At 42.3% G+C, this 16,154-nt stretch overlaps 1 protein-coding gene across 7 annotated transcripts in view; it reads right to left on the bottom strand.

Moving 5' to 3' along the window:
* MPDZ (multiple PDZ domain crumbs cell polarity complex component) overlaps positions 1–16,154 on the bottom strand; it is a 146,055-nt gene that overhangs the window by 6,853 nt on the left and 123,048 nt on the right. For all 7 annotated transcript variants that reach the window (XM_064490200.1, XM_064490202.1, XM_064490203.1 and 4 more), the window contains 10 exons: positions 10,656–10,748; positions 10,495–10,569; positions 9,152–9,326; positions 7,799–7,944; positions 6,998–7,081; positions 6,473–6,666; positions 4,892–5,039; positions 2,278–2,364; positions 1,294–1,384; positions 361–404 (listed from right to left, as the gene is read on the bottom strand). In XM_064490200.1, coding sequence (XP_064346270.1) covers positions 361–404; positions 1,294–1,384; positions 2,278–2,364; positions 4,892–5,039; positions 6,473–6,666; positions 6,998–7,081; positions 7,799–7,944; positions 9,152–9,326; positions 10,495–10,569; positions 10,656–10,748 — 1,137 coding nt within the window. The remainder of the gene's footprint in view (positions 1–360; positions 405–1,293; positions 1,385–2,277; positions 2,365–4,891; positions 5,040–6,472; positions 6,667–6,997; positions 7,082–7,798; positions 7,945–9,151; positions 9,327–10,494; positions 10,570–10,655; positions 10,749–16,154) is intronic.

The raw sequence follows: 16,154 nt of genomic DNA, 5'->3' as shown, positions 1-16,154 counted from the left end.
GACAGCGGTATGAAGGGTCTACAAGAGCATTCAGCCCGTAAATCCGCTCAGGTTTTCTCTCCTGTGCACGGCTGTTTCAGGAGAATAGGAAATTTCTGTTGAAGACAAAGGCTTACATATCAGCGTGGCAAGTGTTGCTTTGTCTGGGGCTGGGTTAATAGTTATGGCAATAAAGGATATACCAACAGTGATTTTTCAAATAAGGGACTATGACCAGGAAAGTCAGCAAAGACTGCGCTGTGCTATTTCCCCTGAATATATTATGTGTTTTATCAGACGCTACTATAACATAGGAAGGCAGCTTAACAGGAAAACACACATGCAGACAGAGTTTATGTTGTTTTCTCTCTCCCAAGTTACCTTTTTAATTTCAACTGTTCTCAATCCCTGTATTTCTGATGCCACTGTAAAGGGAAAAAAAATAAAATATGGTTGGTAAAACATTTTAATGTTAGTTTAAGCTTTAGTTGATGTCCAGAGCTAGATGAGACTGAATGAGATACTCTAACTTTACTGAAAGAGGTGCTCAAATGTTCCAGCACACATGATTAAATCTGTCCTTCACTGCGACTCCCAGCTGGAAGAGTGCACACACCATGCCATTTCTTCCTTCTTATTTCGAGCATCGCTTATACAACTGCATAATCCACTTTGAATGAATCAACGACAGGATGTGCTTTGGATAGAAAGATGCATGTGCGCAGCTGAGAGGAATAAAGTCATGGAAGCATTAAAAAGAATCCATGGACTTAAGTGCCTAAATTTCTAGAATATTAGTCACATTGCAAACAGAGACTGCCAGATGGCTGGTTTCTTCAATCTGAACAACTTTCAACCAGTGCTCCAAGCCAAAAACCCCTCTGCATCATGATTTCATGTAACTAAAACACAGGAGGATCAGATTAATCTTCTCAATCAGACTTTTTGCAATCTTCATGGAAAAAGAAGGCTTCACGTAATGTCATCTTCTGATTTATCAGTGTTACATTAAACAGAAAAAGGGAGTAAAAATCAAATACACCAATCTGCTTCGTAAGAAAAAAATTACAGAATCCTGCTTCTAATGTTTAGTGTGTCTCATAGGGAAAACATCACATGGGAAATGCAGCCCTAGATCCCCCTCCATGCTGTTCTGAGTTTCTGCTGGCCCTCATCTTTGCACCTCTATTAGGGTTTGGGATGATTTAGAGGAAAGAGCACTTCAGAGGTAAATTAAAACAGGGAAAAAAAAATCAGTGTTGATGGCCAAAATTCAAACCAATAAATTATGCTTAAAACATCAAACCATCTTACATGCATTCTTCTTTGAGTGACTTTCCAGTGACTCAGATGTACTGGATCCCGAGAGTGGAAAAGTGAATGATGAAAGGCTGCCTTCGCTCATCTATAAACATATAACAGCTGTTTTAGAAAGTTTGGGAAGTAATGGTACTCCCTAAAACCTACTTATTTCAGGATTCTTTTAATGTACCTAGAAAGAAATACCTGTTAAGCAACAGTGGTGTCTGATAATTTGAAAGGCAATATAAACAGTTTCTACTGAGTTTTTTTTTCTTTTCTCCTTGAAGGAAAAATTTGCACAGTGACATGAATAAATTGAAGCTAAAAGAATGGATGCAATTGATTCCAACCTAGCTAAAATTTTAGTGGATTTTCCTAATCTCATTCAAGCTAATCTTCTCTAAACTGAACCTCATGTTGTACATAGATGGGGACTTAACTGTAGAACTAAGGCCAGTCAATGGGAAACAAATGGTAGTCATTTAGGTGTGACTAAGGGGTCATTAAGGACAGGCAGACAGAAACGGGCTTCTGTCAGCAGAAGACAAGGCTGAGGACAGGGGCTTGCCAACAGACTCCAACTACCTCACTCCATATTTTTACACGTGGTGGTGAGCTTCTTCAGTTCCCCTACATGGGATTTTTCTAGTTGAATACCGACTGATAAATGTTTGTTACAAAGTACTTTAAAAATATATTACTTCGGTAGGCTTTACATATAGTAATGGGTTCACTATTGAGATTATGGAATAAGAATTATGCCAGAAAAGGGAAGTGTTTGGAATTAAGTTCCTCTGAATGACTCACAAACTACTCAAGAGTCACACCATGCTCACACGCCCACCCTCAACCCACACTCGGCACCTCGGCCGCTCTGCCAAGGGTCAGGGAGCCAGGTCTGCGTGCACCACCCTGGACAGACCCACAGTCAGGCCACCTTTGGGTTCCTTTTGGCATGTGGGCTGCACTGCCCCGATGAACCCCACAGCTACCCACCTGGCTGCTTTGAGAAGGCCTCCTCTCTGAATGGAACGGACCAGCTTTGACTCTTCCGACTTCCAAGGTCACTGTCCCCAGGGAGCACTGTGGGAGAGGTGGTTTTGCGGAAATGTTAAAACAAAATGCTACACTCAGCTCTAGGAATATATTTTATTTGTCAAGACTGAGTTTTCGAAAGGCATCTTCCCTGTGGAATTTCCATAGGCAAGGCTGCCACCAATCCTTTGTGGAAAGAGGTTTTTCTAAAACATTAAAACTAGTAAAAAAAAAAAAAAATTAACAACAAGCAGCAGCAGCACCACTAGCGCCTGTCTTACCACCTAATGATTCACATGGAGCCTGTTTCTGCCAAAGCAAGAGACACTGAGAATTGAGCAATTAGCTCATAAAACACACTAATTTAGACAGGCCAAATAAACTAAATCACTCAGATTTCAACGAACAAAACAAAAACAATAAAATTACCACTACGGCACTGATCCGTTCTGCCCTCCATAGAGGAGGCCCTCAGGTAAACTGGGTACGAGCTCTCTCGCCACACATGGAGCGACTGTACATACTTCAGTGAGCCACACGGCTGCACACACAGACCAAGGACTGAACACGATTTCCCTGTGTCTCTTCGCACACAAATCAGAGGCACACAAGGAACGCTGCACAGTCTCAGGCAGGAGGAACACAACGAGCTGTTTGAGGACCCGGACTCTGGAGTCAAACACATGGGTTTAATCCAGACTATGTGACTTGCTAGCAGTGTGACCTTACCAGATGCGTCTACGTTGATAAGTCTTTTATTCTGCATTTTACAAATGGAGACTGTTACAGGCCGTTGTGATAAAATAACCCACATGCAATGCTTACGAGTGTGCCTAGCACAAAGTAGCAACTGTGTTGCTTCCAGTTTTTCTATTATTGCAAACCACACTGCAATGAACCTTCTGTGCATAAAGTTTTCTTGTGTAATGAGGATTATTTACACAAGATTTTCAAGGGAACACTGACTAAATCAAAACAAGAACAGGCAGCAGCGGCTACAAACTGCAAAGTTATACAATTATTTAAGGCTGTCATGAGAGACCGCCGAACGGGGTTTTTAAATGGTGGTTTGACTTGTTCTAAAATTATTTATGTTATTCTATGGATGTTTCCATCTTTATCTCTGAGAGGTATCTATCTTACAGGGTTAACTGTTGCTTTTGTTTCCAAAAGGAAGTTACTTCTCCTTAAGGAATTGTAATCATTTTATTTTTTGAAAATTGGTAACTCTAAGACGAAAGGACAGCTTTTAAGTGTGACTTTACGAATAACTACATTTATATGTACATACCGGGTCTTATGCAAATCACAGAGGTTAATAACAAGATGCTCCCTTGAAAATCGCTCCGTGGAGTTTAGCCACTGAAAAGGCTCCCACGAGCACGTGAGAAATGTGTATTTTTACTGCTGCGGGGGCGCTGCCCTGAAGGCTAATGTTACTTAACATGTGCCACACGGCATGGGTACTGATGGTGGCTAGTTTCTCTGTAAAACACTTCTACGCTTCAGGTCATAAAAACACATGCCAGGTAAGGGAAAACAAGGAGGTAATAAGCACTGCTCTATTTTCTTGTAGGAAGACACATCCTCTCTAGAAACTGGAATATTCCTTGGAAATACGCCTCAAGCTCCAAGAGTTGCATTTTTAACTGACTATTCTGTATTTTACAATTTATTTTTACAATGAGACTGGCTCTCCTTTCCAATCAGAAGATGATTCTTCATGGAGCATTTACTTGGGAGGAAGTAGATTTCATAATGCAAAATGTACTTAAGCCTAGCAGTGATACCTTGGGATGCGGGCCTTATAATGGCTGAAAAAAACAACAAGGATAATTGCTGAAGGTACTGCCAGGTAAATCTGCACTAAATCACCTTCATAAGGATGACCCGTCCAACTATGATTTTAAATGCCAAACTTTAAATAGTTCAGTAGTTTTGAATCAGAGTAAGATGTGAACCAAACATCCTCTTCTCTGGTTCAACAAGGGTAAAATCTTTCTTCCATACTCTTCATCTCTGGGGAAGTCTAAAGATGTCCAATTCAGCACAGCCAGACAGGGCATAAGGAAGGGCTGGGACAGGACAGCCCAGGAAGCATGACTTCCAGAGGTGCCCTTCTTGCCTCGTATGACCTCCTGCCTCTCCGCCGAGTCCCCTTCAAAGAGCACCCGTGCCAGGGATGGTCTTCACTTAAACCAGAGGTCGTAAGAATAAATCCAAATATAATTATGGGGGACTGAGGTTACATTTTTTTGGTTTCTCCTTTGTGGCCTGAATATGTGTCCTTTTTTCAAGAGATTCATTTTTATGGTAAGAAGATTTACTAAGATCACAGATGTTCAGTTCAAAATTCTTATTACTGCTAATAAATATATACCAATATAATAAATAGCTAATCATAGATCTGTTACTTAGAGAGCAATCACTGAAACACAGCATCTAATGCATAAATGCATCTTTGAGATAACACACTAAATGCAGAGCAGTCAGGACTTATCTGACGTGGCAGCTCCCTGTTAAACTCTCTTTCCTACACCGTTACACACGGCTGCTTGGGGCACTTGACTTTTACCTTGAGCAGCGCCGCGACGGCTTCCTGGGTGGCATGACGGACGTCTTCTCCGTTCACCATCAGTATCTGGTCTCCCTGCATGAGCCTTCCGTCAGCATCTGCAATTCCTCCCTTGACAATGTCAGATACAAATACTCCAGTATCATTTCTGCAAATGGAATTTTGAATTTCAACATTAGCACTTTTTTCTCAACTGTAATGCAATGCTTATTTAACGAAAGGCTAACATTTATCAAGTGAAAATTTTACTTCTATTTTTATGACTTTAAAAGTTTTACTGTTTTCAGCAACAGTGGGGCAACTAGGAGAATAATTTTTTAATATAATCTTATGTCTTTATCATATTTCACAGATTAGACGTATCTTTCATAAGCATACTTATTCAACAGTTACACACTGTGAGCAGAAGTGGCTACTATTATCCTCACTTTATGGGCCACACAGCTACCACACAGCAAAAATGAGACTTGAGCCATTGAGAGCTCAATGTCTTGTTCTTTCTACACCATAATAAAGACTTGATATTGATCTGTGCCTACATAAATATGTCGCTATTATCATCAATGTCATTAACATTGCTGACAATAAATAACAAATACGTATCTTAAACCGAAACTATTTGTTATTCAAAATTTAAATGTCATTGCTGTGAAGCCTCTTATTTTAAATCATTACAGATCTAACTTTCATACAATAATAGGTTTACACAAAATGAGTAAGTAGTAATCTTACTCCAATCTTCCTTCGATGGAACTATAAATAACCCAACAACTTCTTGTTGACACTGAAAGATAACTGTATCTTTCAGTGAAAGTTGAACATCTTGCGATGGTCATGACCTCAAACGAGTCTTTCCACCATCTCATACTCTGCTTTCTCATCTTCAGAATAAAGGTGTTGGGACTTACTGGAGCATATGTTTCTAACATTACCTATACACACACACTGAAATAACTTAGGCACTTAACTTACGTATATTCATCTATCTACCACCCCGGCCTCTTAATGTACACTTTCTGTTCCCTGTGACGGTGTGCTCTTGTTCATGCTGATCCTCCTCTCGAGAATGCCCTCTACCCCTATAGTGGGACCAACTCTCATACATCACTTTTAGCTTCGTCTTGCACACCTCTTTTGAAGGATACTTTCCTAACCTACTTCCCTTAATGCAGTCACGTGGTCCTTTTCTCGTAGGTTCCCCCCAATGAGTTTCTGTCTCTCATCAACAGGTGACTTTGCTGAAAGAATGTATTTAATTCTCATTTACCAAACTGAGTTTTCTGAGGTCAGGATCCATGTCTTATTCAACTCTATTCCCCAGAAGCTCATGTATTTCCTGGCACACAGCAGGTACTCATTGTGTCAAATTGCTATTTGTCTGGAACCTTCACAATCCCTCAAAACACTGACTGAAAAAGTGCATAACCACTGTCTTCTGATGTTCTACCACTGTGCGGGCCGACAACAGCTACCTACAGAACAGGAGCGGCTGAGAAGGCTTCTGCGACTGCTAGGACTATTAAAGGAATTTAAATTCAGTCCTTTCCAAGAGGTCGCTGCCTGTGCCCTGTTCAGTCATACCTTTTACCAACAATGCTCAAGCCCAGGCCCTTCCCCGGCTTCTTCTGCAGCTCGACGGTGAGGGTGTCATACACGTCCTCCTCTTTGTATGGGGCCTCATCTCGGTAGAGCGTCAGGCGCACCCTCTGTGGTGTCTGTCTCAGGACATTGATGGCTTCATCATGCGTGGCCTTTCTCAGGTCAATTCCATTCACCTGCACAGAACCAGACAGTGAGGAACCAGGTGAGCTGAGTAAAGTGAAGGGAGGAGGGGGAGGAGGGGGAGGAGGGGGAGGAGGGGGAGGAGGGGGAGGAGGGGGAGGAGGGGGAGAGGGGGAGGGAGGGAGAGAGGGGGAGGGAGGAGGGGAGAGGGGGAGGGAGGGAGGAGGGGGAGGAGGGGGAGAGGGGGAGGGAGGGAGAGAGGGGGAGGGAGGAGGGGAGAGGGGGAGGGAGGGAGGAGGGGGAGGAGGGGGAGGGAGGAGGGAGGGAGGAAAAAGGACACACACACACACCACCCTCCCAGGCCAAACGCACAGCATGCTGTACCTCTAAAATCTGATCACCAGCCCAGAGTCTTCCGTCTTTACATGCTGCTCCCTCTTCGTAAACTTCATGGATAATGATGGCTCCCTAAGGGCTCAAACGAAACACACCTATGCTTGATCCTATTCTCTCCACGAACGGTGAACAGAAAGTCGAAACACACCGCACTTTTACAGGCAGTGCTAAGGGTTACACACGCACTGCATCCATACATGAGTCACGTATCCCAAGTCAAAGAGAAGTGTAACAAGACACCTTTTCCTAAAGACTCAAAGAAGCTTATACCTCGTTCTCATGACAGGTAAGTCTAAAGAAAGAAATTATAAAATATATAAACCACCCACACACACGTATGTAAGAGACAAACGTCAACTCATCACCTTTCATATCCACAAATGGAATGATTAGACTTTAAAAGCATTTTTGACACTGTGGAAAATTTTGTCTTCAAATTATCCAATTTTTCAAATTCCTCTCAGGGTGGGTGTAACCCATGGGTATCCAGTCAGTAGGAAGGAAATTAAAAGATGGAAATACTTGGTAAACTAATGAAATATTCTGAACCTAAAGGTCACAATCACATGAATAAATGAGTATTAAATCAGTATTAGCTTACTCAAAATGAAAATCCCAGTACCCAGCTGAGTATCTGCCCTACAAATTAAAATAAGAATGAGCAATACATTTTTCTAAGCCTTTGTATTTCAGTTCATAAAAGGGACAGAAGTCTCCCTAATAATGCTCTCTCAGGGCCCACTAAGGGGGCTCTCTGTGTCTGTGAAGCACCTCCGGCTGCGTCCTCACCAGCAATGTGTCGGACCCCCCGACGATGCTCAGGCCCAGCCCTGTTCGGCCTTTGGAAATCTCGATTGTTGTTTCACAGCCTGGGATAATGGGGCAGGTGGCGGGATCGGAAGCAAAGATCGCTGGTGTGGACGACCTGCTTGTACCTAAAAGTTGAAAATGAAGTGAAATACAAATAAAAATTGATTCGAAGGCATATATATTAGACTCACCATAGATGGGATAGAGAATGGGACAGAAAGATGGGCCCATCTGGGGACAAAGAAGCCTTCAGTTCTGCCTCAGTCTTTTAGCTGTGTTTAAAACTATCAAGCGGGTAATTAAATCACCGTTGTTAACTTAAGGTCACGGACACGAAATTCCTGTTAAATTATTTTCTGCACTATTTTGTATTTTTTTAAATTAAGGAGATAATATGTAAAAGGAATGAGAGCAGAGAGTTGAACTGAACCTCTAGTTTCACTTTGGTATTTTGCATGTTGTTGGAACCAACCAAACTTATGAAATGACGATTTGTAAAACTCAGCACGGTGAGATGCGTTGGGAACCTCACATTCAGGAGGACCATAAAACACAAAGGACATCAGCAACTTGGATTATGGCGCCTGCCTTTCAGGGCTTCTTATGTTTGATCTGGCTTTCTTCTTCACCCCATCCTAAAGTTTCTCTTCTTGGGTAATCAAATCTGAGCATACGTGCACCTGGATTTAACACCTGAGCTTCTAAGACATCAAGCGAGACCCACCTGCAGTGTCTCTCCTTGTGTCTTGCTCAATGTTTTATAAACTTGGATACTAAAACCTGGTGCATCTACGCTCAGAATTAAATGAGTAAGATGAGATTATAAGAAAATAAGGAGGCTGTACTTTCACACCTTGTTTTGTGACAGTCTTCCTATCACACGTTCTCTGATAGACCAAAGTGCACACAGCAAACAGCGTATTTGGGGAAAGCTGGGATACTTGATAGATTAGTTTTAGAAAAGATGTTCTCTTGTTAGGAATTAGAGGTAGACTATTTTCTTGCTCCTGAAATGGTAAGAGCAGGTGTAAGATATTTTCTTTCATGTTATGCTTCCATTTACCAATTTATAGTTTTTATAGACAATGCTATTTAAGGACCAACTTAAAATTAAAAAATGAGAAAATTTCCATAAATGGTTTTAACCTCCCTAACTGTCCAGTATTCTTTCTTCAGGAGACCCTCTCTTTATGCCATCCTTTCACCAAAGGATTCCCTGACTATGGCGTTTCAAATAGTGGGCTACATACAGGCAGGTGGCCCCGAAGTAGGGATCCGCTACTGCGTGTGAATGTGCCATACATGCAGGACCAGCGAGAGACCAGCCCTTACTTCGGACGGTCTCCGGCTCCGGGGAGACAGACAGTGGGACCATCGGAGACTGGGAGCTGTTCTTTTTTTCTCCATTGGCTGTAGCAGCTGCTGGAACAATGGCCTGGGAGTCTGGATTCTCAGCACGAATAGAAAGTTTCACTGTCGTCTTCGCTGCTTTCAAAAGGCTAATAAACTGGCAGAAGGTTGGTGCACAGGGTAAATAAAATTTAAAGGCAAATTAGTAGACTTGTACAAATAGCCACAATCATAGCTGGAATCTGTAACTATCTGTGGCTGAGAGAAGAGTCAGAGGTACATTCTTTCCTTGTCAGGACCTGTGATTGAGAGGTCAGGAAAGAATGGTGGCAGTTTCTTCCTAGTTTCTCCAATTCCCTAATATTAAGGCCACAGTTAATTTCTACTGTAAGTCTAGTTCTGACCATATTCTTCCTTATATAAGTAAAAGGCTTTCAACATTTTATATTTCTAATTAATACCATCCACTTTTTTCCTAGATCCCCACAACCTTAGAAGAAATATGGGGTGATTCATCCACTTCTGATTCCACAGAGAACATGACGTGGCTTACACAAACATCTTTAATAAAATGGAAACACTCATACATACTACAAGCAAGGTAAGAAAACTATGTAACAGAAGAATCAAACCAAAAGGAAAGCTAAAACATGCACGTGTGGGGTAAAGGATCAAACCCACACAATGACTAAAACTGAATTTAATAAATGGTTTAAGCGTCTTGCTGGCCAGGGTAGAAGTGGAAATGCCGGCACACCAAACCTCAAGAGGAAAACAGCTTTTTCCCTAGCCCTTACAAAGGGCTTCAGGTGAGACTCCTAGTCAGTGCAGTATTAAGATTGCTTTTGAGGAGGGAGAAACTCAGGCACAAGTAACTGTTTAACTCCAATAAGAGTTTACATTTAATGGCTGACTCTCAAAATCTGTTTATAAAGATATATATATATATATATATATGTATATGGGATATTTATGGGAGCAAACATTCATTTAAAAAAAATATTCCTTTAGTTTTGATACTAAGTTGACCTTTGTTTAGAAGCTCCAAGTTTTCCTAAGGGAAAATTGCAATGATATTTATCAGAAATGCCCACTGAATGCTGAATTTATCAGGTAAGAAAATACCTTAACATCACCTTATTGGAAAACAGAAAAAAGAAATTAAACAACTTCCACATAATCTCCTCTCTTCCTTACAGATATCTATCTAATACAGCTACACAGCTTTGATTTCCTATGAGTGATCACAGACACACACACATGCACAATTTAGCCATGACCAAGGATGGGTTCACAGTACCACCTGCTTTCTTGTGGGAAAGTACCTTTTCAACAGGATAGCCAACAACAACTTCATCGTCGACAGCCAAGATCTGATCTCCAACTTTGAGCCGCCCATCCTGGGTGGAAACACGGAAGGGTTAAAGTACTTTTACAGGAATATCCCCCCCCCCCGACCCCCTGACAGTGAGTGGGGGCGCCTCACCTTGGCTGCCGCCCCGTGCTCCGTGAGGCTCTTTATGACCACCCCGCTGAGCGTGTCTTCCTCACTGATGGCGATGCCCAGACCCCCCTGGTCCTAGACAGGCCAACAGAGGGGCACTCAGAAAACACCAAACAGGCTAAATTTATCCAACAATTTATCCACAGCATGTGGCCGTGACTTCTGAACATCACCTTCTTACCTAAGGGCTACAAAAGTAATTAAAACTATTCTAAAATCCACTATTTAAAATCTCTTTCCTTAAGCAAACTTTCTAAATTTTAAATGGGATTAAATTCTCCTCCATCAAATATTAGATGTTCTCACTCCTCCCATATGTCTACTACCTCCAGTATCTTCAGCGTATCTATCCAGTAGCATATCTCTAGTTTAACAAAATATCCAGAGAACAAAAATGCATCCAACAATTCAGTGAATACACAACATCTGAGAATTTAGTTGTGTGTAACTGACTAATCAAAACCAATCAAAGGGCTCCAAAGCACTCCTGCTTCCTCTTTCTGGCTTACAGCTTAGAGACAATCACCAGCCCAGGCCCCTGCATGCCTTTCTGTTGCCCCTCTTCCTCCAAGGACTGCCTTGAAGGCTCACGGTCTGTCCCTTCTGGGGCTAAACATCAGGACTGGTTTCTCCAAAGATTCATGTTTTGATTTGGTACACAGAGAAAATGTTCTCAACTCTGAGACCAAAGACCTGCATGGAAAAGCTGCCAAGGCCAGAGAGCTACACCTACTTTGTCTATATTGTCCACACTTTCTTTCATCAAAAACAAATATTCCATATATCAGCTTTTACCTTTCCTTAATGTTTATATAAGTAAAATTACCACAGTATTTTAAACATTTTCATTCTGGTTAGAGCTAGCAACCTTTTTCATTATAGTTTCCATCCAGGGAGATAGAAAGCAAGAAAGAAAAGGGAACTTCATCATGGTTTCTGTGAACTGTACATACATGGGAGCCAAGCTTGCCACTGGACATTTAGGATCATGACATCAAGGTAAGGCTGCACCATCACTGTAAGATGATCAACACTGTGGCTTTGCTGAGAAAGGTGATCAATGCCTGACGACTTTCTCACTGTCACTGTGTGTCCTCTCTACCCCTGCTCTTTCCAGGCAATCAGTCATGTGCGTAAAACAGAAAAAGCCAGGCGCGTTTAGGGTAAGCAGAGCTCAGTTGTAACTTCCTTTCTGCCTAGCTGTATAAATTTGGATATACTACCAAACATCTCAACCTCAATTTTCCTGTCTTGGGAAAAAAAAAAAAAAGAAAATACAACTTGCCAACCATGAGTTTGCCATGAGGATCAAGTGTAGTAAGAAAAGGCTGAAAAGTCTAATGCACTAGACCAAAGTGTTGTTATCACGCATGCATTCCCTGCACTTATAACTCTACAGGATATAATCAATTTTACTTCAGATAAAGTCTCAAAACCTGCCAGGATTTTCAAACCCCAAACCTTGATCTACTGGTCAAAGAGTCAGGCATAACGAATAGGAAGGTCAATGTGCTAACAAACTGACAAATCCCAATGCCAATGCCAATAATCCAGTTACCCTCTATTTGGAATACCCACACCAACGCTCTTTCCCAGTACCACAGAGAAGTATTTGTTTAAATAAGTAACATTCCACATCTGCCATGATCGTGTGGATCGTGCGTACTCCATTCTGAGATGTGATTCTATTATTGTCTAGCCACACAACTGAAGTGAGAGAAGCACTTTACTGAGTACAGGGGGCACCTGCTGGTTGTTCACCTAACATCCATCTTCATCTCACTCCTTTACACAAACTCAGATTTTCATTAGACTGTCCAGTCTCCCCGCCCCGTGCTGCCTCAAAGAGCTCTCTCTTTTGCTCTCGCTCCCACTCTGTGCCTCCACTTTGGGTGGTGATTTTAAAATGTGTTCATAAACTCTGTAATATCCCTTCCTTCAAGAAGGGGATCCTGAGTGTGGGCTGGACCTGGTGATATGATTAATAACAAACAAATGGTGACATGCAATTTCACAGGCAGGTCCGAAGAAGGCACTGGGGCTTCCTCCTTGCTCTTTCTCTTGATCACTCACTCTGGGGGAAGTCAGCTACCATGTCATGCGGATACACACGCAGCCCCGTGAAGAGGCAATAAACCCTCCTGCCAATAGCCGTCTGGGTAAAGCATCCTGGACGTGCATCCTCCAGCCCTGGTCAAGCCTTCAGATGACCGCAGCCCTCACAGGCAGTCTGCTGGCAACTGCACAAGGGTCTGAGCCAGACCACCCAGCTAAACGGCTCCCAAATTCCTGACCCACAGAAACTGTGAGATAGTAAATGTCTATTACGTTGCTAAGTTTTGTGGTAATTTGTAATGTTGCAATGAATGAGTAGTTCCAACAATGGAGTCTGAATGACTCAATTCCAGTACAACTCTATCCCCGTGGCCACAGTCCCTAACTCAGGAGTAGGCACATGATCTGCACTGGTTCATTCAGGAAGAATCTCAGGACTTTTGTTTGGGGTTTTTAGACACCTGACTCCCAACGGCATGTGAAGGAAGTGGTGCATGACCCCAGCTGCGGTCAGCAGTCATTCCAGAACTATGAGGAATAGGAGTCGTGGGGAAAAGCTGACACCGTGGATAGACGTGCAGGGAGAAAGGACTGGCTTTCATGGCGCTGTTGAGCCCCAGGACGGACTGTCCTCGAAGACTGGGGACGAGTTCCCTGAGCCCGCAAGTCCCCTTCTTTCATCAGGCCTGACAAAGTAAGATGCTTGTTATTTGCAACAGGTCCTAAAAGGAGCCATAAGCTACACATCTGCATGTATAATATGTCCCCACCCCACTTAGAATAGTACAAAAACAGGTGTATACACACTTACAGACAATTCATTAACAGCAGAAAAGCAGGATGACATGTAAGTGAGGGGAACAGGGTGAGAACGGGCGACTTCTTACCCAACTGCTCAACTTTCCTCCTCACTTCTGCCACAGCAGACACAGTCCTCAACAGAAGGAGATCTGAGAGACCGGTCCTGAGCTAGTTACTCAGACTTCACCACACGGGGAATGAGAAACAGCTGTATAGCTAAACAGCTAGAAAGGTGTACACAAGAATTAAAAGCGGGACTACGCTGAGTAAACTACTATTACCATCAGGAAAACTAGCTGGACGCTTCCCTAAAATTCTGAAGAAGGGAAAACTCTCAATTATATCTGAAGCCTGTCGCCATATAAAATTGTATGGATAAGAGACGTATCTCTGACAAGCAGGCAAGACTGTAATCTGCTTTGATGTGTAAGTACTTTTCCTAGGGCAACATGTGCTAAATCTTTAGTCACAATATTTTGTCTGATAAATCGAATTACCATTTAAGTCAGCCATTCAGGGTTCAATTACATACATAAAAACTTCCTGTTTACACTTCCATTTTCCTTTTAAAAAGGAGAAAAGATAATCGACCTGTTAAGACAGTTTCCCAGGAGTCAAAACAGAACTGGAAGTGATGGTTCTCATTGTGAAACAGAACAAAAGTTATTCTCTCCTTCGTGACGTTGACATCTTTTTTCTCTTGTGCACACACGGACGGCATGTAATCATTCATTCATTCTCCCCCCGCCCCAAACACTTAGTATGAGCCAAAGAACACACCACTATAATGAGAGAAAGTGTAAGAGGTTCTTCTCTCAACGTGTGTGTAATTAAGATGTACAGAAAATACACCCACATGAAAGTGTACTGCAAAGGACGTGCCTCTGGGCCAGGCCGGGTTAAATGAAGACAGTAACAGTGAGCATTACACAGGCCAGAATGATGAAAGAATATTTCAAAATAAGGAGAAGTGAGGTTAACCTAAGTCGTGAGTTACATGGGACTGAAATAAGCCACAAGAAAGCAGGACATCCCAAGTGATATAAACAGGCAAGGGGGATGGATTCTTAAAGCCATTTCCATGGACTCTTGATTCAAGTCAGTTTGAGGGAAGCAGTAGCGGATTTTTATAAGGAGCATATCAGGGTTCTGAAGAGGTAAATGGGGCCCAGCCACAAACTGAAACAGGGAATAGAAAACAGGACTTGAAGACAGAAGACCAGATTTTAAGTTCCAACTTTACCACTGTGAGTTTGGGGAACTGTTAAAAGTAGGGGGAAAATCAGCAATCCCACAGGGTTGCTGAGAAATAAATGAACATAATGTACACATATGACTTTACCATGAAATTATTTTTTCAAATAATCATAATTTTAAAAAATATCGGACAGTATAAATGACAAAAGATTTCAGATGAGGATGAACACTGTTATAAGGCTGGTTAATTCTTCCTTCTTCCCTTTCTTGTGTTTTGTCCCCAAAGTCGACTATTAAAAGTGTACAGGCCTGTAGTATGATTTGTCACTTAGCAAGTCATTTTAGCAACGGCTTCCTCAAAGGATGTTTTCAGGGACAAATGCTGAGAAGCATTCGAACCTCATGGTTAAGAATAGTGATGAAGACAATCACCTGCACAGTGCCAAATGCGTTATGTTAATTATCTCATTTAATCTTTACAAAAGTATCTCTAATATAAAGGCATTATTATTCACCTCATCTTACAGACGAGGGAACTGAGGCCCAGAAGTTAACTGGCTCCAAAACCCCACACTTAAAGTCATGGCTGATTGCTTCTTCTGTCGGTTGGTTTGAAAAGGTTCTTGACTACTTCCCGTAGTCATTTTGGCGTTCATCAGTAAACACACTTCAGTTACCCAACCTTCAGACTGCAATCTATATATAGATTTCTATGGGCAATGAAATCTGAAGTTCAAGTTCTTGGATTCCCCTATAGCCACTAACTCAGAAACGGAAGTGTACATAATAGACACCTGATGTAAAAACCAGGGGGAGGTTAAAGGCAGAGACCAGCTTTTATACTGTAGGAGGAAGGAACCTTGCTCATGAGCTCAAACAATCCCAGCAACAACCCCCGACCCAGGCAGCCCCTGTTACAGAGGAGCAAGCGGGGACCAGAGGGATTAAGTGACCAAAGGATTTACTGGAGAGCCCTCAGGGTGGGAGAAGGGCTTCCGCAGATGAAGCAGGCTTCTGTCCACCCACTGCTAACTGCCAGGCCAAGGAACCTGAGTTCGTCTGTTTGAAAATGGAAGTCCTGGGAAGACTGTGAGTAAGGATTAGGATGAGGTAAACATCTCCGAAGAACTACATCAGGCAGCCTAATGCAAAGAGAGAACCTCAAGAAAAAAATCAGTGTCCACAGCAGTCAGACATCTCTCTGCCAGCTTCTTCTCTCCTGTTCATTATGACAATAATGAACACAACAGGCAACACTTAACATGTGTGTGCCTGGTACTGGGCTCCACACACACGTATACTCAATTCTCATAATACGTATGTGACTCTCACTCCAACCCTAGAGGTAAGTGCTATTATTACTTCCATTCGTCGAGGAGAAACTAGGCACAGATTATAAAACTTGCAAGGGTCACAGGCAACAGCCTG

The sequence above is a fragment of the Camelus dromedarius genome, chromosome 10 (genome assembly GCF_036321535.1).
Source record: "Camelus dromedarius isolate mCamDro1 chromosome 10, mCamDro1.pat, whole genome shotgun sequence".
Taxonomy (NCBI): Eukaryota; Metazoa; Chordata; class Mammalia; order Artiodactyla; family Camelidae; genus Camelus; species Camelus dromedarius.
This window is presented reverse-complemented; position numbering and strand designations above follow the sequence as displayed.